The following is a 22,384-nucleotide window of genomic DNA, read 5'->3' as shown; positions in this document are numbered from 1 at the left end:
AATGTGTTAAGGATATACAAAAGCTAAGCGTAGTGCCAACCAATCATTTTATAATTTTATTAAAAATAACCACCTGGGGGACCTTGGTGGCTCAGTTGATTAAGTATCTAACTCTTGATCTCATGGTAGTGAGTTCAAGCTCTGTGTTGGGCTCCACACTTAGTGTGGAGCCTAATTAAAACAAACAAAAAACCACCAGGCAGACAGCAGAGGGTCAGATTTTCCCAGAGGGGTCTGGCTGACTTTTCAGTTAAGACTTTTGTATAACTAGTTGTGTACTGAATATGAATTCTGTTTCCAGCTTCTTTCCTTTTGGTATATGTGATTATGTTGTGCTCTGGTGCTTTACCATCTGTCTCTTGCTGCACAGAGGCATTGAAGAATACGTTAATGTTTTGTAAAGACCTTCTGGTGAAAGGCATTGTTTTGAGCTCCATGAATTGTTTATGCTTGATGATAGTAAAATAAGGCCAATCCATAGGACAGGCATTGTGAGCTCTTTCTAGAGTATGTCTGTTTTTTCCTTGATGTCATCCTCTTAGCAGTGCCACCTTACCTTGGTCTACGCCACAGCAGGGGCAGAAATTGCCTGCCAGGCTCCACTGGCAACAACATCGTGCTGTAAGTGCACCCCTAGAACTAGGGGGCCCTGCAGAGATCAGATGAGTGCCTATCGTTGGATAGCTTAAACGATAATTGCCAGTGTGTGAAATGGGGAGGCTTGGGTGCCTCCGCTTTAAAGCAGAGATGTCAATTTGGAAATCATAATAGAGGTGTCATTTCAGAACACACAATTATTTTTTACAAAGAATAAGGGCTTGTCATCTCCTAGCCTAGGCATGCGCCAAGGCAAAGATTGGGGCTTGCAGAGCAGGATTCAAAAATGAAGAAGGCAATGGTGCATCCAAGTTTCTTTGGCCTCCTGCCCCTCCATCCCCCTGAAAACATTGCCCTCTTTCCCCTGTGAGGTCTGTTTTAGCAATATACAACCCAAGAGCATCTGTGGTAGTTTCCTAGGCAAGTAGCCAGCCTCTCTGACTTTGTGATTTAATAAGCCTCCCAGGGACCAGGCTGCACTGCTTTTATCAGGACAACTATGTCAGCACTTTAACCTGAGCAGCTTAAGTGACCAGAGGGATAAAGCATGATGTAAGCAGTTTCTGAAGACCTTCTTCCTTCAGGAATTTTAGTGTGAATTTTTAGACATTTAGCAACCTTGTCTGAAAGTCATGGGGTCGGTGAGGGGCAATCAGATATGTCTTCTTGCTTATTCTTCCAAATCTGCTTTGGACTACTGATCTATTCACAGGTTTTTATTAGTCTCTTATCACATGTTAATTAGGATAGGAGTTTTAATGGGGACAGAAAGATTACTTGGACCCAGTACTTGCTTTTTGTAGTCTGGTAGCAGAGAGAAACCCTTATAGGTAATGATAGTACCTGGTGACTTGGCAGAGGCCTTTTAAGAGAGGTTTCAAAATGTAGTGGGGTCTTTGGGAAGAGAGTGTGATCTTTTGGTTGGAGGAGTCAGATGTTTGAGTTTTGAAGGATTTTTTAAGGCAGAAATGGGAAGAAGAACTTCCCAGAAAGAAGCAATGCCCAGCCTAAATACATAGATGAGATAATGAGGGTGTGCTTAGTTTAGCTAGAGCAATGGTTCTCAAAGTGGCCCGGGATCCCTGCAGTCAAAACTGTTTTTGTAATATTGCTGAGCCGAGTCCTTCTTTGTCTTTTTCATGCTCATTCTTCCACAGGTGTTCCATTGGAGTTTTCGCTGTGACATGTAACAAGGTTATCATTCTGATGGCTAATGGAATATGTGCTTGTGTTAAGAATTTCTCAATTTTAGGGACACCCAGGTGGCTCAGTTGATTGGGCATCCGCCTTTGGCTCAGGTCATGATCCTAGGGTCCTGGGATCAAGCCCTCCATCAGGCTCCCTGCTTAGTGAGGAGTCTGCTTCTCCCTCTGTGTGTGTGTGTATATGTTCTCTCTCTCTTTCTCGCTTGCTCTCTCAAATAAATTTTAAAAATCTAAAAAAAAACCCTCTTAGTTTTAATTTCAAATATAAATATTGATAAAACACATATAAACAAAAGCTCTTTGAGGTCCTCACTAAATTTTAAGAATGTTAAAGGAGTTCTGAAACCAAAAAGGTTGAAACCCACCAGGCTAGAGTGTATCATATATCCAGAAGAAATGGGAAATTCAGCTGCAGAGCTTTGGGGCTAAGCTGAGGAATTTAGATTTTATTGTCTAGGCATAAGTGAGGTATCAGTTTTGGGTTTGGCTTCCCTGAACTGAAATAGCAGATATCACCTAGACATCAAAGCCAGGCTGGGAAATTACTCTTTAGGCATGGGACATCAGTGGCATCTTAGGTTCTTGGAGCAGGCTTTACATATCACCTAGGTCACACGGTTCTGGCAATTGATTATTCCCAGTGATTAGAGGTTTGAACATGTTTATTTGCTTTAGGATATCGATTTTTTTTTCTTTGATCTGACAACTAGTTAAAAGGATATCTTCAGGATATAATTGTTTAGTAAGGAAGTTGTCACCGGCTTACTCATTCTGTCTAGACGTGTCTAAAGGTACCCAGACTTTCTGCTTCTCAATTCTGATATCTGCTGGATTTGAAATGAAAGTTCTTTTCTTTTAGATGACCCATCTCATCTGCTCTGACAACTTTGTTCTTTTCCAGAGCTTTCTCCCACTATTTTTTTTTTTAATTTTCTACTCATCAAAGGATATAGTGGATCTAGGGAACCCACTTGCACATATTCAGAGTATTAATCAGGAAAGGAAGAAATAGTTGTAGTCATTTAAAATGTTAAGAATTTAACAGCTTGAATTGTATTTCTGTTGACCAATGATACTATAAGGGCTTAATATTAACTTTTGATAACTTACTCTAGTATATAATACTTTGATTTCAGATTTTTCTGTTCTATTTCCTTTGACTCCATCTTTCTTTCTTTCTTTCTTTCTTTCTTTCTTTCTTTCTTTCTTTCTTTCTTTCTCTTTTTCTTTCTTTTCTTTTCTTTCTTTTTCTTTTTCTTTTCTTTCAAGATTTTATTTATTTATTTATTTTTGACTAAGAGAAGTAGGCTCCCTGCTGATGGGAAGCTCCATTCAAGGATCCTGGGATCATGACCTGAACCCAGGGCAGACGCTTAACCACTGAGCCACCCTGGCGTCCCTCCTTTTTGTCTTTCAAGGGGTTTTATGTAAATTAAATATATTAGAGCAGGGGTGGGCAGATTTTTTTCTGTAAAGGACCAGGTAGTGAGTATTTTAAGCCTGTCAGGTTTACTCAGCTCTGCCTTGCTAGTTTTTTTTTTTTTTTTTTTTAGATTTTATTTATTTATTCATGAAAGACAGAGAGAGAGAGAGAGAGGCAGAGACACAGGCATAGGGAGAAGTAGGCTCCTCACAGGGAGCCCGATGTGGGACTTGATCCCCTGTCGCCAGGATCATGCCCTGGGCTGAAGGTGGCGCTAAACCGCTGCACCACCCAGGCTACCCAGCCTTGCTAGCTTCAAAACAGCCATAAACAATATATAAATGAATGGATGTGGCTATGTTTGAATAAAACTTTATTTATGAAAACAGTCAGCTGGCTTGGGGCCTGTAGTTTATCAAACCTGCCTTTAGGGCATTAGGGCAATTTGCTGTTTTGAGAAATCCTTTTTAAGGAGTGAGTCATTCTTTTGAGAATGAGTTTTCTTTTTAGTTTTCAGTGGTTTACTTTTCAGTTTTGTATATTGAATGTTTTTAATTTGAAATAATTTCAGACTGGCAGAAAAGTTGCAAAAATAGTGCAGAGAATTCCCATATACTCTTCACCCACATTCCCTAAATAGCATTTTACTACATTTGCTTTACCAATCTCTCTCTTTTGCTCTATGTATGAGTATGGTTATCCTTTTATATATTTATGGTTTTTATATTTATGTATTTGTGCTTCTTTTGAATGTATGGTTTTTATATTTATATATATTGTGTTTATTTCATATGTTGAATTTTCTTAAAAGTAGGATATGGTTTGATAGAACAATGGTCTTAAGACTTTTTTTTTTTGTCTTAAGACTTTTTAATAAAAGTACTTCTATTAGTAAAAGGCTTTTGAGCAATCCGTGTGTGTGTGTATGTATTATACATTATGGTTTTGTATTATAAATAAAAAGTTCTGATATTTTCTTTCTGTTTTCCAGTGGGTCAGAATAGCACAACCTCCGTGTAACTCACTTGGACACCACTGGTACAGAGAATGAATGAACGAGGCAAACTTGTAAAGAGTTTTTTGTGTTTTCTTCCTGTGAAGGGCTTCAGTGACTCTTTAAATATTTCTGAATTGTGATTACAGGTCAAAATGAAATGGTAGCTTCAAGCTTGAACAAGCTTGTCTAAGCCCCTCCTAAGTCCAACCTGATTTTGTATTGAGTTACATGATGGTTAAGTCACATTTGTGGTGGCCAGAGAAGAAGGCTCACAGCTGCCATCTTGTCCCATTTTCTAATGTCATTTCTCCAGTGATGGCTCTTTATAGGAAGCGGACCGTAGAAGAGAAAGGTCTTTCTTTAAGGTTCCTAGGAGTGGTGGTGACATTTACTGATCTGGTAGCTCTAGTTCTTTCTCTGTTAATACCAATTGGAGGGGTCCTTTTTATTTCTTCAGATAGTACTTGTATTGTAACTGAAGAGAACTCAATGTTTAATCAGTGATAAGTGTGTGGGGGTGCTATTCATAATTGGCTCTCCTTATTTTGTGTATTAGCAGTTAAAATGCTGCATATATATGGCTTGCCAGTCCACTCTATTGTCTGGGGAACATAAATGATGCCAGCAGATTTTGTAGTAAGTAGGCACAGGGGATGCATGTTCCAAAAGAACCTCAAAGGGACACCCCAGAGACAAAGCTTATTAACATTTTGGTTTTACTCTGATTTAAAGAAGTCTTTCTAATTAAATAGGAAGTTAGGATGGGAATTAGACTTTGCAGGATTAAAAAATGCAATCATTAAAATTGAAATTATCTAATCCAGACTCTTCTAGTTCAGGAATCTCCTTTACAGGATCCTTAAAAAGTCATCTCATCTCTCTGAATACTGACACTGCCTTAGCATAGTAGTAGGGGGTAATCCTGGCTTCCTAACTCAGCAGCATCATTTTCCAGGCAGAAGTACATAAGAAAGATATATGTTGGTCACTCTGCAGGATGCTCCTTGTCAAACGGCTTCTGCTTACTAAGCAGCCATTTGGAGGATAACCTGATGGGGCTCAGTTATACTCAGGACTAACTCTAGAGCCCTTTTGGGATGGAACAAACTTACTGGTGTTCAGGGAAGTCAGCTGCTCCCAGATCTTGCTTCCATTCAACTCCTTCCTAATTCCTATAGAACTAATTCATTAGTAGTGAACAAGTATTTATCTAAGGTGGCATAAAAGTCCTGAATAGATACTCTTCTCAGAATTTCACTTTTCTTTTTTTCCCAGTCTAGGTACCTCCTCTCACTACCCTTTTTTCTCACAAATATTCTGTAGTTCAGAACTCAAAGACATGCCATTATTTTGTGCGCCCCTAATGAAAGAAAAAAATCCTGCCAATTAAGCTATGTCAGGTGTACCTGGGTGGCCCAGTCGGTTAAGTGTCTGCCTTTGGCTCAGAGTTATGGGATCTAGCCCTACTTTAGCTCCCTACTCAATGGGGAGTCTGCCTCTCCCTCTGCACCTCCCTTCCACTCAATAAATAAGATCTAGGGCAGCCCGCTCAAGCGGTTTAGCGCCGCCTTCGGCCCAGGGCCTGATCCTGGAGACCCGGGATCGAGTCCTACGTCAGGCTCCTTGCATGGCGCCTGCTTCTCCCTCTGCCTGTGTCTCTGCTTCTCTCTCTCCTCTCTGTGTATTCTCAGAAATAAATAAATAAAATCTTTAAAAAATATAAATAAATAAAATCAATCTAAAAAAATAAACGTGTCACACAATTATCAGATGCGTCCCAATTTCAGACTGTTAAAATGGGAGGGTGTCTCTTAGAATTGATGAGATACAGCATTTCTGCTGCTGTCAACAGTGATATCATTGAAGATCCCAGATTGGAGAATGCTATTTTATTGCTTTCTTCTCTTCCTCATTGGTTGCATTGTAATATTCTCTCCTTCAGTGGTAGGACTGTTTAGAAAGTGACTGTGTGGGGAGGTATTAAGGCCTTGTCTAGATAAGAAGCATCATTTAACAGTTGGTTGTCCTGAGCATCAGTGAGCCAGCCTGACAGGGTTTCTGCTGTATCTCTTCTCCAGGCTGTTAGGGGAAATGCTTTGGTGAGCCAGTTGCTGAGATAAAGTGACTGCACATGACTATACCTAAAGCCAGCTGGTTTTAATAACAGTGAATTGAATTAACTCAATTGGAAAAGATTGGTAGCTGCTGTCCTTATCCTGCAGATCTGCTTTAAAGAAGAGTCTGGCAGGGAGCCGGAGACCTGTTCCCGGGAGAACCAGGCAAGATGCTGCTGGAGAGGAACAATATGCATTTCTTTCTGAGACCATTTCCTTTGAAACGTGTTCTATGGCAGGAGCTTGACTGGCTGCCAAGGCACATTTGAGTTGGAAAGCAGTGTGGCAGACATGGCAAACTGGGGGATTCCTGGGACACATTTATCAGACGTGTTTTAATTGGCCCTTGTACAAAGAGGGGGAAAAATGTTTTAGCTAAAATTTAACAGTTAGGAGATGTCATGGATAAGTCCAGATTTCTGGCTTCCCTTAAAAAACAGGAAGAGCCAGCAATACCAAGCCCACATTCTAGCCTGAACTCACGGTGGAAGCATAGGCACTTTTTACCTATCGGGAGCCTGGAAGGTCCTACAGTATAGCATTGTGGTTTGAAACATTTTGAAGTTGACCTTCTCTGGAGTCCTGGTGCTATAACTTAATAGTCCTGTGCACATGCTATATACTTAACTTTTAGGCCCAGTGTTCTCATGTTTGGATAGTAATGCCTACCTTTCGTTGTGGTGAGGTTTAAATAAGGAAATATATATGAAGTGCTTAGTATTTGCCTGGCCCTGAAAAAGTGCTCAATAAAATGTGGGTGTATTGACATGTGATCAGTTGAACTTGTGATTGGGCTAGATTATATAATTAAAGATTTTTGTCAGTTGTTAAGGAAGGCTGAGGTGTACTCCTCACAAAAAGGGTGTGGGCAGAGCAGAATGAGTAGAAGATAAGGGGATGTGGATTAGGATACCATGGAGAAACCAAACACCAAGATAAATGTTGGCACTACGTGAATATCTGTGGGTATGCCTAATTTTCCCCTCCTGTGTTGATCCCAACCTCCTATTTGTCTGCTAGAGATACTGCAGATAGAAATAAGATCATGTCTCTCAAGCACTTGTTCATTTCTCACAGAAGAGTAGTATTCAGCAAATACAGTGGTCGTGTCCAGTGTGGGAGCTTTGTAGCTCATTTATTTATGTCTCTAGGTACTTAGTTTGTAGGAAGGGTGTGATCCCAGAAAGCAAGTGTTAGCTAGCTGCAAAGGGGGATGTTATTTTATCTCTCCCCCTATTTTTCCTTATGAATGACCTCTGAGTTGGTAATTGACAGGGATTATTGCCATTTTTTTAATCTCTGCTAGGAGGCTGCTGGAGTCTTCCCTCATTTCATTATCCCGTTATGATGGAGCAGGATCCAGAGAGCACCCAATTTACCCAGACCCAGCGAGGTAAGGCCAAAGTGAGAAATGGCACTAGGTGGGGGGGAGGGGCTGCCCTTGGGTTGCCAAGCTGTTGGAAGCCCCTCTGTGCCTCTCTGGTCCTGGTGCTCTTTACTCTTCAGTTACAGTTTTGAGACAGGTGATTCAGGTGATTGGGAAATGTTGCAGGTAAGTGAACAGAACCTCTGGTGGCAGAGGGTTGTGACTGAGCTCCTGTCTCTTGGGGCTCATTTCTATAAGTGGGGCACTTAGAGGAGGGACCTGAGGAAGCCACTGACAGAGTCACAGGATATTCCTTTTTGCTGATCAGGAGGCTGTTGCCATTCAGATGGACAACCAAAAGGGAAACAAGTTTTTATTAGTAGGGAAATTACTTACAAATTAAAACTATCCAACTAACAAGAAATTCTACTCACTCTCATTTGAGAGAGAATTTAGACTGTTAAAAGGCAGAAGTCAAGTTCATTCAGATGTTCAATTTTTTTATGCAACCTAAAGGAAGAGATGACTGACAAAAGGGTAACTAAAACAAGTCAATCTTTTATTAAAGTGTTTACCTCACACCGATTAGAAGATATTTGAAGAGTTCTCAGAGAGATTAAAAAAAAACACTTAGATGAGTTCAAGGCCGGCCCACCATTACCTCATACTGGTGACTGAGGACCAGCGTTGGGTGTTGAGTTGATGTATGTCATTTATTATAGTGAGTCTTTGGTGTTGTCACAGCCAGACTTGCTGATTCTGTCAATGACCTAAATAGGGGATAACCTTCACATTATTTAAGCAATACCAGAGCATATTGTGAGGCTTTACCAAAAGAAAGAGCAATTTGTAATGGTGAGGTAGGCAAGTTAACAGATTGGGTTAGATAGAGCTAAATGAGCTTTGCTTTAGGTTAAGAATTTCAAGTCTGGAAAGACCCATAGACAAAGTTGATTCTAGGGATATTGAGTGATTTTGTTGTTGGCCACAGTTATGTCATGATGTTGAACATTCTTTCTGAGAGACTAATGGAAAGATTCCTTAAGAGGGTACTCTTACTTCCTTTTCCATGCCCTACAAATGGTAAATCCAAGGATCAGGGGAATGGGGAAGCAGCTGAGATGATGATGACCGAACCAAGGAAGTTTATGTTAGTCCCTGATCACATTGAAAGTAGTAAGCCCTAAATAACAGAGGGAGATTTTATGCATCAATCAGATTACTCTGAAACACTGAGATAGGAAATTTTTTGCTTAATATTAAAGAGTTTCTTTTAGGACAGCAATAGGAATCTCATCCCCAGAATTTTTAACCTGACAGAGTTTAACAGTGATTCTTTAAGACCATTATTTGTCCTCCTTTCATGTAATAAATCTTTTATTTACTCCTACTCAGATTTCTTTATCATAGAAAGTGTCATACTTTGTGGTGTTGCTATTTTTATATTTCCCCTCTGAACACAGAATACGTTTTCTTTGGAGGAGAACATATTCTTCCTTGAAGAAAACTTGTGGATTTATTTAAACATTTAAAATTTTTACTTGGGACACCTTAGAGTTTGGTGATTATCCAGCTCTTTAGTAGGAGACTGGTTGCTACCTCATTACTGGCTGTTTAATTTCTTTTTCCTCTTAGATTTCACCCTGTACGATACTTATTAGGTCAGAGTCTTTGTGGGACCTTTCAGCATTCAGAACCTTAGCTTCCCTGTGGATACCTAAAAAGATGAGGCCGGGATGTACTTATGTTTAATAATTGTGCAGGAATCCTTTTTTCATTACCATTGATGCATAGTTTTGTAGCTTAGGGAATTCCTATCCTATGGTGAAATTAAACAGTTGGGATTACCTAGTGCTGAAATTGTGCCCTTACATAAAAGGGCAGTCTTTATTATTGTCTGCATCAACATTCTTCCTACTTCTCTCACCAATAATATAATTTTCCCATTAGTTAGCGTGGGCTATCAACTGAGGAATGAGTGTACTTATGGTCACTTTTCAGAATCAGTTCCAAAAAAAGAATCTTCATTCTGCTCTTGAAATGTTTTTTATATTCTTTTCTAGTCTGATTGACTTGAGAATTTAACCATCAATGGTTGACTTCTAAAAGATTTCTGTGTATTTAGTGATTTAGGAATAACTCAAAACTGCTGACTTTTGTCTCTTGAAAATTTAGGATTCTTGATTCATCCTTGCAAAATGCATGGCAACAGGGAGCCAAATGGATAATGGAAGCTCCACACATTGAGACTTTTAAGAAATAGCCCTGTACTCCGATCATCTTGGCCAAGGCATTTGTTTATCCCATGCCCGCCTGCTGTATAATTTGGATTCAGGAATGCCAGACACAGTATATTATTCTATAACAAGGACTTTTGAATTCCAAAGATTGTCATTTGACCTGCTTAGGAATTCCATTTGATGATTGGCCAGAAGGATACCACCTCTGATGACTGGCATTTCAGAGGTAGTCTTAGTTCGTATAGTAAATGACTGCAGAATCTCTTTGGCCTGAGTCAGTAGATTTACTGAGGATTTTCCCAGAAACTATCCAGGGGTAATGAAAGGTCAGGCAGCAAGATTTTGTAAATGCTTTTCCAATCACTGGATATAACTACTATTTCCATTCTCAATCAGTTTTTCCAGATTTCCATTAAAAAAATGTATATTTATATGCTTTTTCCCTTTTGTATTCAGACGTTATATAGAAGTTAGGATTCTCAGGAATCCTCAACAGGATTATTGTGTTTCCTTTTAGTTTTTTGTTCTAATTGCAGAAATATATATGTTTATATATGTATTAGCATATGCATACCATTCTTCAGTTTTTCTCCCACTTAAATTTTTGTTTGAGAGTTTTTCTTGTGTGTTTATAGGGATGACTTACTCTTTTTAATAGCAACATAGTGTTTCTTTGTACATATATAGTTTATTTAATCTGTTGCTGGGCATTTGGGACATTTCCCAGTTTTTCACTAATGCTAACAACATATACAGATATATATATATATATCTTTGTATCCTTGTGTTTTTCTGTATGATAAAATTCCTAGTGGAATTGTTGAGTTAAAGTGTGTGCCTCAGGCAAGTTTTAAGTCTGGAAATTTCTTAGGAATTCACTTAATATGATCATGTAAAACGTTTTTCTATTATTCTTCTCTTTCTTATTATGTAGCAGTGTTGTGAAAGATGGAGGAAAAACTTGAGAAAGAAGGGGATGTGGTGAATTGTATGAGACACTAGATGTTTTCATGGAGTATGAAGACACTAAGCCCCAGCTGGAAGAATAGAGGTCTAGACTAATTATCCACTGAGAGTAGCCATGGTAAGGGAGAAGAAAGAAGAATAATTGTTGTCTTGTACATTGCTTAGTGCCCATGTAGCCTCTGATGCTCTATTGTAAGAAATAGAAAATCTTTTTTTCCCTTTTAGGTTTTGTTTTCCTGCATATATTTTACTCTTTCTCGATGCTGAATATTTTCTGTTACAAATACCTATGAATAATCCATAGAGCTGAGAGGTTCCAAGAGCTCATTTTAGGGAGTGAGGACAAATCTGGAGCTGTGTGGATTTGTTGGAGAAGGAGGATATCCTGGTGAAGATGGTACCTTCTTTAGTCATGTCTGGTTTGCCCTCTCCTGGCCTCTGTTCTCTATAAAATGAAAGAAAGGTTGGCCTATAGATGATTGCTGTGGTCCCTTTTTATTATATTTTGAGTATGAATGATTGAAGAAGAGTGTGAATCTGTGTGAAGGGTACCCTGAGAAGCTATGGAGGGTCCCTTAAGAAACAAAAAAGGGAGGTCCAGTGTTATCCCCTTGGGAGGGGGCAGCTGTTGAGCAGATGATGACTGATGAAACAGCCTCTTTGCCTTCTCTCCGAACAGAAACACTGGTGGTAGTCTGATAAACGTATTGTGCAGTACAGACCTCCTGGTGAGTTAAACGCCCTTTATTTTTCATGTCTCCGGAGTTCGCCTCAGCAGGGAGATGCCATGGGAGAGCTGGATTTACTGTCTTCCAAAGTATTCCCCACATTAGTGCTAGTTTGTGTTTGTCCATCTCTGTCTCTCTCAGATTATCTCCTGCTGCATACTACGCCCAGAGGATGATCCAGTATCTCTCACGGAGAGACAGTATTCGCCAGCGCTCCATGCGCTATCAGCAGAACCGTCTCCGTTCTTCCACCTCCTCTTCCTCAGACAACCAGGGCCCATCAGTAGAGGGAACCGACTTGGAGTTTGAGGACTTTGAGTAAGTACCTCCTCAGCTTGCTTTCTTCCCTGTCCTTCCGAGCTGTGTGTGCCTCCAAGTTGACCACTGTCCAAGCAGCAGTGGTTGACATTTTTGCTCCAACCCCCTAAGTTACTATTTATGAGTAATAGGATGGGTTGAGGGAAAGGGGGTTAAGATGCACAGCCCTACCCCATCCCCCTACCCCCACCCCCACCCCCTTCTGGCAGTTGTGCTGCTGATTCACCAGAGCCTGTGGGGAGACAGCCCGTTGGCCCCAGGCCAGGCTGGAGAAGATGACTGCTGCTCCATAGGCAGCACTTTTATTTCCCCTTTGCGTGAACAGTGGCTGTGGAAGTGCTTCTTGTGATCTTTCTTCATAACATCAGGGAGACAGGACTGTTGGTATTTTTTCTCTGAAGCAGAGTAGGTAGCAAGATTAGACATCATAAGAATACTCCGATTTCCCTGAAGACAGTTCCTCTTAGTACCCTTGAATCACATGAATTCTTTGAGGTCCTACACCATTGCCTAAACTTTCTCCTTCTCCCCATCTCTCCAATAAAGATCCTTTGAGAATTGCCTGTCAAGTTAATGTGGTGGCTTAAGAGGTAATTCCTTGCTCTTCTGGTGTTGTTGAGTGGTTTGATTAAAGGGCAGGGGTGAGCTAAAGGAGCAGCAGGGTCAGCCCCACGCATAGGGTCAAACACCTCCGTCTTACTGCTGTGTTTGAACTCTCTGACCTGTTGCTCCTGACCTTTCTAGCAGTTCATTGTGTTTCTTTCCATTCTGAAAGCTTTCCTGGCTTGCATCAAATTGGACATTTGGCTCTTGTTTTGATTCCTATATTTTGATATTCTCAAACATGCAAAACGAATGAGAGAGGGAGAGAGAGAGAGGGAGGGAGGAAGGGAAGGAGGTGGTTAAATATTATTTTTTCCTCCTTTTGTATTAGAATAGGACAGCTTGTCAGTCATTTTCCTTTTTTCCCCCTGCTCCATCTAGACATAGCCTGGTCAGGTCTGAGATGTTAAGAGTTCTTGCCTCCTGTCTACCTTCCTCTTCCGTGAGCTGAATGGATAGTTCCCCAAGAGCCACCTTGCAAAAGAGCTTTAAGATGCTTTGGAGAAATCTCTCTGCCAAAGATGGCTAAGAAGGTGGAAACAAGCTTTATACCAATTTGCCTTCCTGATACGATTCTTAAACACACTAGCAATTGTGTATTTGGAAGCAGAAGGCAGACTGAACGGACAGTTCATTTGTGTGGGGAGGATGTAAATGTGAAAGAAATGCAGGGATTCCCTGAAGCAGCTGTGGTGGCCTGGGAAGCAGGGGTGCCGGTCCTCTCTCATTGGCTGCCCTCTGGCTCCCAGCACATGTCATTCTCCCTTCAGTCCATTCTAGGGGATGGTGGATGCCTATAATGGCCATGAGGGCAGAGTCACCACTCTCTTAGCTGGACAGACACCAGTAGTGAAATATATTCCCCTGTGGGTTACGATGATTTTTCCAGCACCGGGGTCTATTCAGAGAAGCAGTTTCAAGTACATGGGGGACTTAGTACCACTGAAAAGCCTGGGACTTAGTACCGCTGAAAAGCCTCAGTAATCCAAGGGAGATCTGGGAGTCAGTGCAAATTGCATAGCCTCCCTCCATGCGGGTTTGGAAGGCTGTGTTATCTCTTTGCAGTGGTGAAACGTGGGGCTGATGCCTTTGAGCTGTATCTTGCCTCGTGACTTGTCCTTCACAATGGAGTTCTGGGTTAGTTTAAAATGTTCTGTTCTCATCTTACCTTCTCTTTCTTCTGCTACCACCTCCTCCCTCTCCCCTTCCTTCCCCCTCGATTTTCCTGTGTCAGACTGCCTCCTCTTTGTGCTCCCCACAGCCCACCTGTGCTCTCACCTCCCTCATGGCTTCAGCACGACCTGAATTTGCATTGCCTTCTTCACCTTTCCTGTGCTGACTTACCATTGTTACTCCCTGGGGGTCTTCTGTTGTTCCCTGGTTAGGAATGAGGCTGATTTCTCTCATGCCTCTCCAAAAGTCTCTCACAGGGTGTTTGCCCTTCTTTTTGGGCTGATGCAGATTGTAATCTTTTTTTAATAGCTATGGATTAGTCACTTCAGTGTTAGTAGTCGGGGTCTCCTAGTGAAGGAAGTTGCTCGCTGGTTGGTGCTGAGTTACTATCTGTCTGTTCGTTTTTTTCCTGTCTCTTTCCCTGCCCTCCTCCCTGCTGTTGTAAACTGAGCATTGTTTCTGGTTGCTCCTTTTAATTTCTAGGTTCTCTGAGGAGGGAGTGAGTGAGAAATGAGGGAATGTACCAGCCCATTTTAATTTCTCTGCCCCAGTCCTTTTCCTTAGCTTTGATAACTAGAAGGAAAGTCAGAAGCTTGTATAGTCATAATTTACAGTTCTTTCAAGTACAGAGAAGCAGGTAAGTTAGATAGGGCCTGAACTCTCCTAACATTTAGCGTGCCATTAAGAGAGACTGTTCTACTGGTATCCTCACCTTCACAGTGCACCGTGCTCCTCCTGCCTTTGCCATCCCACTTTGACATCTTCAGCTCTTCCCATTTACTAAACTAGGGGTCATTTTGCCATTCTCTACCTTATCGCAACCAGGTGTGCAGAGCCCCCAGATCCCATCTTTTTTTGGTTCTTTCCCATCATCCATCTGAATGAAAAATATCAGCTATAATAATATTTTTCATGTGTATACTAATTTATAACATATAAAACATTTGTAGTATGTATAAATATATTAATATACTTTATATATATATTTTAAAATCTTGTTCAGTCCTTACAATAACCCAATGAGATATTTACTCCATTGTAGTATTTTTTTAATGAGGATACAGAGACAACTAAGATTGGACATGTCTGAGATTTGAGAACAGGAACAAACATACTTAGTGTCTCACTTTTTTGTCCTGTAGATTTAAAACCTTAAAATTGGGGGTGCCTGGATGGCTCAGTTGGTTAAGCATCTGACTCTTCAAAAAAAGAAAAAAAAGATTTTATTTAATTATTTGAGAGAGAAAGAAAGAGAATGAGATAGTGAGATAGAGCATGAGTGGGGAGGAGGGGGAGAAGCAGCCTCCCCACAAGCAGAGAGCCTGATGCAGGACTCAATCCCAGGATACTGAGATGACCTGAGCTGAAGCCAGATGCTTAACTGACTGAACCACCCAGGCACCTCAGCATCTGACTCTTGATTTTGGCTCAGGTCATGATCTCAGGAGATGGAGCCCTGCCTCAGGCTCTGTGCTCAGCTGGGAGTCTACTTGAGATTCTCCTCCCTCAACCCCCCCTTACCTCCCCCACAGCATGCTCTCTCTCTCTCTCTCTCAAATAAATAGATCTTTAAAAATAAGTAAACAGGGCAGCCCCAGTGGCTCAGTGATTTAGTGCCACCTTCAGCCCAGGGCCTGATCCTGGAGACCCAGGATCGAGTCCCTTGTGGGGCTCCTTGTATGGAGCCTGCTTCTCCCTCTGCCTATGTCTCTGCCGCGCTCTCTCTCTCGCATGCGCGCTCTCTCTCTCTATTAATAAATAAATAAAATCTTAAAAAAATAAAAATAAGTAAATAAAAACCCTATAAATGATGTAGAACCACATTTGAGCTCTTGCTCCCTGAATTTGCTGTGGAAGAACACTCTAGATTTATCTATATGGAGGATAGCTTTGAATGTTGGTCAGCATCAGGTTAAATTTTCTAGGATTTAATATTCTATTCTAGAATAGGCTAGGATTCTTTTGTGGTCTGGATTAATGACCATCTACCCAGGCAGGCATCTTCTTCTGCCATTCATCTCTGTCTGCAGCCAGGATTGAGACTGCAGGGTCCCTGTGTTTATCAAAATGCACAAGCAGGACATCCAGAAACCTGCTGTCAGAAGGTCTGTCCTGAAGCCTTCAGCATCTGTCTTTGCATAAAGATATTCACAAGCAGACTAAAGGTGTGGCTGCCCCTGACATTGCTGTCTGCCTGCTTTTGAGCCCAGACCACCTGCTACAATGTAGAAAGCAAATAAGCATAAGGAAAATTGCCATTTTAATTTTCACCATCACTTTGGAAAGAGGGTGGCTTTTATGAAGCACTGTGGTGAAGTGCCCTGTCCTACTAATTGTTAAGGCCTGCATAAGAAGTGGCATATGTCTATTGTTTCTGTTATCCTCAGCTCCTTCCTCACGTTATCTCTTATTCTAAACGTAATTAGAATCCCAGAATCATCCCCAGCTTATTCTTGCCCTTCTTGTGTCTTTTTGTAACTGCTTTACCTTCTAAGGCAAAGAATACCCTGAGCCAATGACAGAACTAGAAGCTTCAGATTGGATCAGTCACAAATATCGACACCATACATACCAGCTGCAGGGGAATTATATTCACTTCTTAAAATTGTTGCCAGGACAGAAGAGAGCAAGTCTTCATTTACCGTTGTGACACTGGGCTTCCTTTGGAAGAACATCACAGTGAGGATTCTAGTCCTTCAGCCTTACGATGAAGTCACTTTAGGTCTATTACATTTGTTCTCTTCATTCTTCTAATTTATCGGGTTGTATTTGAATTTTTACCCAGAAATGTGTATTGTGACCAAATAAGCAAAAATGTTTCGCGGTATGACAATCATTTCTAGGTGCCAGAAATGGATTCTAGTTCCTTAGTTTGGCATGAATTGTTCTGGCAGTACCACATACACATATACAGCCTAATGCAGAAAGAGCTTCTCCTTTTATGGTCCCTGTCCCCAGACATCTTCTGGCAAGGAAGTTGTTAAAGGTCTTTTTGATATGTGATGTAGCTGAGAGTTCTGAAGGCTGTCACTCAACTCTGCCATCTGATTGGGTTGGCATAAGAGAAGTTGCTTGCCTTTAGTTCAGAATTTAATATTCTTTGCCTGTCCTTTTGCTATAACTGAAATTTAATTGAGCTATGGCAAAGAAAATACATTAAAAACCAAATAATATTAATATTATCATCTGTGTAAAGGTGAAATCCTAGCAACTTTGTGAGATTCATATACTTTAAGTTCTCGTGGCTAGAAATTCCAATAGAGTGAAGCTACGTGTCCTTGGTAGTACCTGGTCCTGCCCTCTTTTCTGTGCCCAGAATTTCCAGGACTCCTGTGGGAGTTGGTGACTACTAATAACAGATACGTAACTGTAGCCAAGAAAGGGAAGGGTAAATCTTTAGAGAGTGTTCTGTCTACTTCATTTTGAAGAGGAGTTGCCTTTGTTCCTTCCTTTAACTTACAAACCATAGACTCTTTGATACTAGAAATACAAGAGAAATTCTAAGGAAACACACTTTAAAGTTTTTCTCTTTATAGATTGGAACTTGCTAGAACAGTCAGGAATCAGGCATAGAGGAATAGAAGTAGTTCCTACAGTGGGACGAGATGAGAAACTGTTCTCTTTCTTTTTACCAGAGAGTTTTAAATAATTTCACTTACTTGATTTTCATAGTGGTTGATTGTTTTTTTTTACAAGTTGGGTTTATAAAAGAGAAAGTTATATGTCTTAAAATAGGACTGTCACTTCTAGATATTCTTGGGAGAAAGGCAAATAAATGTACAGTCATAGAAACATGAAATATTTCAGAATTCCCTTGTTGATAAGTTTGTCTAGATTCTAAAGTCCAAGTTATGTGGCAAGAGATGAGCCCCAAGAGTTAGGGTAACACCACATCTTTGGAGAGTCTTGTGTATCTTACAAAGGAGGTGAACTTTATCCTTTAGGTAAAAGGAAGTCATTGAAGAGTTTTAGGCAATGAAATAACATGAGCAGATTTTTACATAGTAACTTATTAGACAGACTATAATAAGGTAACACTAAAATACAGAGCAGCATTCTATGAAGGGAAGAGGGTATTTGGGGAGATGTGAGGAGGCTCCCAGCGTTTCAGCTGGGTGGACAGACTATGTAGGACTTTGATGAATTGATGTGGAGGATGAGGGTAGGGAAGGAGATTCTAGGAGATTCAAAGGGACTAGCTAAGCAAAAGCCCAGAGACAGAAGATTTACAGGGTTTATTCAAAGGACCCTGAATAAATCTGTGGCTAGAGTTATAGAGTATTTGTAATACGAAAAAGAAGATGGAAAAGGCCTGAACTGAGGGCCTGGAATGCTTGACCAAGAAGTTTGGACTTTATTTTTATCTGGGGGCAGCCATTACTGAAGACCTGTTTGAGGCGGCTACTTCTGACAGCATTGGCTAGGGTGACCTAAAGTGGCAACTGTACAGCCTGGTTTAGGAAAACCAGTTAGGAAACAGTGGATGAAATACAGGAGAGAACAATTGAGGACTGGACCTTACATGTTGGGTGTGTATGAGGCCTGGTGTTTTCTAAGAATGGGGCCTGAACATTTGTGGACGTTCCTGAGAAATTAGCTGCAATAGCTCAGCTGTCTGACTTCCTGCTTCCCAAACAAAATATTGCCCGAGTCCTTTTTGATTCCTACTTGAGCCAGTTTTGAACTAAGTAGGTAAAAGAGTAAGTGACTCCTAGAGCAGCTGTGGGAGCAGGTGGGAACTGGGATCACTTGTCAGTGACCACTGTCCCTATAGCTTGACAACTCTTGACTAGAGGATGGCCCTGGGTTCTGGTTTTGGCTGAGTCAAAATTTGTCCTTTGATTTTGGGCAAGTCCCTTATCCACCCTAGGCCTCAGCGTCTGATCTGTAAAATCAGAGGGGATAATCTCTGCAGTTTAACCCTGAAGCACTCAGATCTTTGTGGGAGCTGACTACCTTAGATGAACTTCCCTCCTGTTCAGCAGAGGCAGAATAATGAAAAGTCTCAGAAAAGGGGAGAGCCTTCCTGAGGATTAGGAACAGGATATCTGGCACCAGAAGAGCCCCAACCTATTTCTAAATATATGCCTACCTGAATTCTAGTTCTTACCTGAAGGTTTTGAGCCTATTGCTTGGTAACTTCTGAATTAGCATTCTTTCTGGGCCAGTAAAATACATATGAATATTTATTATGGGGAATACTAGAAGAGAAAGAAAACGGAATATATGTGGATCGTCCTTGGGTATAGTATGGGAAAACACAGAATGAAAGAATTAAGCGGCTCAGGAGGTAGGGGGAGTAAGACATAACCACTTAGAGATTTTTTTTTTTAACATAAAATGTCCAATAGGAATATGGAGTATATGCAGATGAAATTAGGCTAGAAATTAGACTAAAAGTGGAGAGGAATTTGTAAACAGTAATTATCTGTTATATTACTGCTCCTTTAGGGAAAGTTAAGGCTCCACGGTTCCAAAAGTTTGTGCTCCTATGTATCCCCTGTGAATGACACCTGAGGGCCCTCTCCCTTCCTCCCAGAAATCTAAGCCCTTACACGTGTGCATGATCCTTGACAGTAAAGACAGGGGCCTCGGTTTCTTACTATGAGTACTAGGGTTAAGGAAAGGACTTGTGCCATCCAGGGAGAGGAATACCAGCTAGGCCTTCTATTGTCTGGAGATTGAGTAAAAACAGAAGAGCAAAGGGAAACACTTATTTTTTTAATAGTCTAATTTTCAGCAGAGTCAACTGTGTATTGTCAAGAGGACAATGGCCTTTTGAGCTTTTTGCTGCAAGAGCTTCATTTATAAAGACCTGAGGCAGAGCTGTTTGTCATGAGGAGTAATGACAACCTGACTGTCTGGTCAGGACTTCAGACAGCAGTCTCTAGGTGTGTTTTTCATTCCTTTAAATTACGGCCTCTCTTTGAGGCAATTAATCCCAGGCATTTAGCAAGAGTTGCTGCTGTGTGTCTCTCCCTTGTTCCAGAGATGCATTTTCTTGTATTTAACATTTGTTTTGGGTGCCTTATTGTTTGAAGGGTGTTTTTTTCCATATAAAATCTAGTATAAGAAAATCTTATTTTTCCTCCCTCTCCTTCCCAAATACCCCTCTGAGAGTTAATCAGAGATGCACAGAATTCAACAACTGGAAAAGCCATTAATAACTCCACCAGCTTCTGTCCTGCTGGCTTAAAGGCAGCTTCTAGCTGATGAAATTGATGAGGATTTCTCTGGTGTTTCCCTGAAAAGCATTCTGGGGACAAAGAGTCCTCCTGTGAGGGAGGAGCAGTACCAGTATATTTGCATATTCTGTTCTTTACTGGCTTGGTTGGTTGGTTTGTTTTTTTCCAGGTCCCCTTGGGAGAGGGCATAAGGCTGTGTTACATTTAGGCCCCTGTGCGTGCGTGCGTGCATGCGTGCATGCGTGCATAGCTCCCTCCACCAACCCTAAGGTAAATGGTCTGCCTAGGGCTGCCTTTACCCTCTCTTCATCTGGCAGACAGCCTCTGGTCACTCAGATTTCAGTCTTTGCCTCACTCACTTTGGCTTAGGCAGCCTCGAGTCACATTGATCTTATATCTGCACCAAAGTGAGTGACAGAGTCTGTATGGCTTTGTAAATATGGCATTGTTTTAAGTATTTTTAAGTCCTTTGCCCTTTTCTTGGAACTCTTAGCAGTTTCCCTCTCCCCTTCTTCCGTTTCCTATCACTACTGCAGATATTCTGTGACCTGAATTTGGTTTCCATGGCCCAACTCCTTACTTCTGAATCCTCCCTTCTTTCAAGACCACAGAATCTAGGGTCATGAGTTGCTCTTTTTGCCTCTAGTCTACTTAGAGACACGCTTTAGTTAGGGATTTTTGTGGTCAGTACTAATGCACAGAGCCTTTATCCATCTTCTTGCTCACTTGTCCTCAGTCAAACGTTCTGGCCTTTGCCACCTTTCCCATTCCTGTTTACAGGGTTTTTCCTGGAACAGCATTTGAGCTCTTTTCTCCTAGCTGTTCTTTGTTGTCTCTCCTAGGCAGCATCTCACTGTGTGTTCACCGCATTCCACAGTTTTCTAATTGTTTTGAGGCCCGTGCTCTTATTCTTCTCTTTCTATGCTAGAGTTCTCAATGCTTTTAATTTGAAGTCTTTTCTACATTTTATTGAGATGCCATTTAGTTCCTACTTCTCCATCTTTAGTCAAGATGTTAAGGTGAGGACCAGCAGGTGCATGTCTATTCACTTAGTGTATATGTCTTTCATGGTGCTGAATGTGACCATCAGTCTGAGACTTTGTGTTTGAGCCAGCTGATCTCATTTGTATTTTCCTGTATATCCCCCATTAATCTCTAAGTACTGTAAAGCCGTTATCTCTGCCCATGTTTTTTGTCCTACCTCCCTTTTTCAAATGGAAGGAGAAACTGAATCAGAAAGGAGTTGGTTAGGGGAGCCTGGGTGGCTTCGTCAATTAAGTGTACAACTCTTGATTTCAGCTCAGATCATGATCTCAGGGTCGTGAGATCAAGCCCTGAGTTGGGCTCTGTGCTAAAGATTCTCTCTCTCTCTCTCTGTCTCTCTCTCCTTCTCTCCCTCCCCCACCGCACCCCTGCTTGTGCACTCTCTTTAAAGAAAGAAAGAAAGAAAGAAAGAAAGAAAGAAAGAAAGAAAGAAAGAAAGAAAGAAAGAAAGGAAGGAGTTGATTGTCAGTTTTAATAATAATGAAAAGAGGGGGGATCCCTGGGTGGCTCAGCGGTTTGGTGCCTGCCTTGGACCCGGGGCGTGATCCTAGGATCCCAGGATCGAGTCCCATGTTGGGCTCTCTGCATGGGGCCTGCTTCTCTCTCTGCCTGTGTCTCTGCCTCTCTCTCTCTCTCTCTCTCTCTCTCTCAGTCTGTGTCTCTCATGAATAAATAAATAAAATATTTTTTAAAATAATAATAATGAAAAGAGGCTTGTGAATTATGTCGAAGGAGCCCAGATTTTCCCCCAGCCCTAATGTCTTTGTTCGTTTTTCTAAATTGTCTCCTTATGTCATTTCACCAAGCTCTGTGCCCTCTTTGAGCACTGGCAACTGCTGATCAGTTTGATCTAGTGCACTGGCTTCTCCTTCCCTGCTCTTCAGCCCTGCTGACACCAGATGGAGTACTGTTTATTGTCCAGGAGAAAAGGGGTCTTTGGACCTTGGAGAAACCAGTTGTCAGCTCCACAGTGTGACTGATTCTGGGAAGGCCAGCTCTTGCTCTCAGAACTATGGAATAGTACTTGCATTTATCCCATGGTGCTCCTTTCTCTGGCTTAGTTTTTAACCTTTTTGAGGCTTAGGGCCCTTTTTAATTTCAAAATGTTTTCTAACTTTCTCATGATAGTTAACTGTTCTTTTAGTGCCCGTTGATAAGTAAAATATGCTGATATGGAAAGCTGTCATCAATTCATTTGTACTTTTTTTTAAAGATCTATTTATTTGAGAGAGAGAGAGAACATGAGTGAGCCTGAGGAGGGCCAGAGGGAGAGGAGGGAGAGAATCTCAGGCAGACTCCCCACTCAGCTGGAAGCGTGACTTGGGGCTTGATCTCACAACCCTGAGATCACGACCTGAGCCGAAATCAAGAGTCGGATGCTCAATCAGTTGAGCTACCCAGGTGCCCCTCATTTGTACTTTTTTT

The 22,384-nt window shown here is 41.3% G+C and overlaps 1 protein-coding gene across 7 annotated transcripts in view; it reads left to right on the top strand.

The window, feature by feature from the left end:
- The window catches only part of AMBRA1 (autophagy and beclin 1 regulator 1), a 170,019-nt gene that overhangs the window by 55,201 nt on the left and 92,434 nt on the right, over window positions 1-22,384 (top strand). For 3 of the 7 annotated variants that reach the window (XM_072790705.1, XM_072790702.1, XM_072790703.1), the window contains 2 exons: window positions 7,643-7,729; window positions 11,778-11,954. The exons of 2 other annotated variants lie outside the window; for them this stretch is intronic. In XM_072790705.1, the coding sequence (XP_072646806.1) occupies window positions 7,643-7,729; window positions 11,778-11,954 (264 nt within the window). The remainder of the gene's footprint in view (window positions 1-7,642; window positions 7,730-11,777; window positions 11,955-22,384) is intronic. 2 more of the 7 variants (XM_072790706.1, XM_072790704.1) reach the window with 1 other exon arrangement.

This window comes from Canis lupus, chromosome 21 (assembly GCF_048164855.1).
Source record: "Canis lupus baileyi chromosome 21, mCanLup2.hap1, whole genome shotgun sequence".
In the NCBI taxonomy this organism is placed as follows: Eukaryota; Metazoa; Chordata; class Mammalia; order Carnivora; family Canidae; genus Canis; species Canis lupus.
Note: the sequence above shows the minus strand (reverse complement) of the source record. Positions and strands in the feature narration are given on the sequence as shown.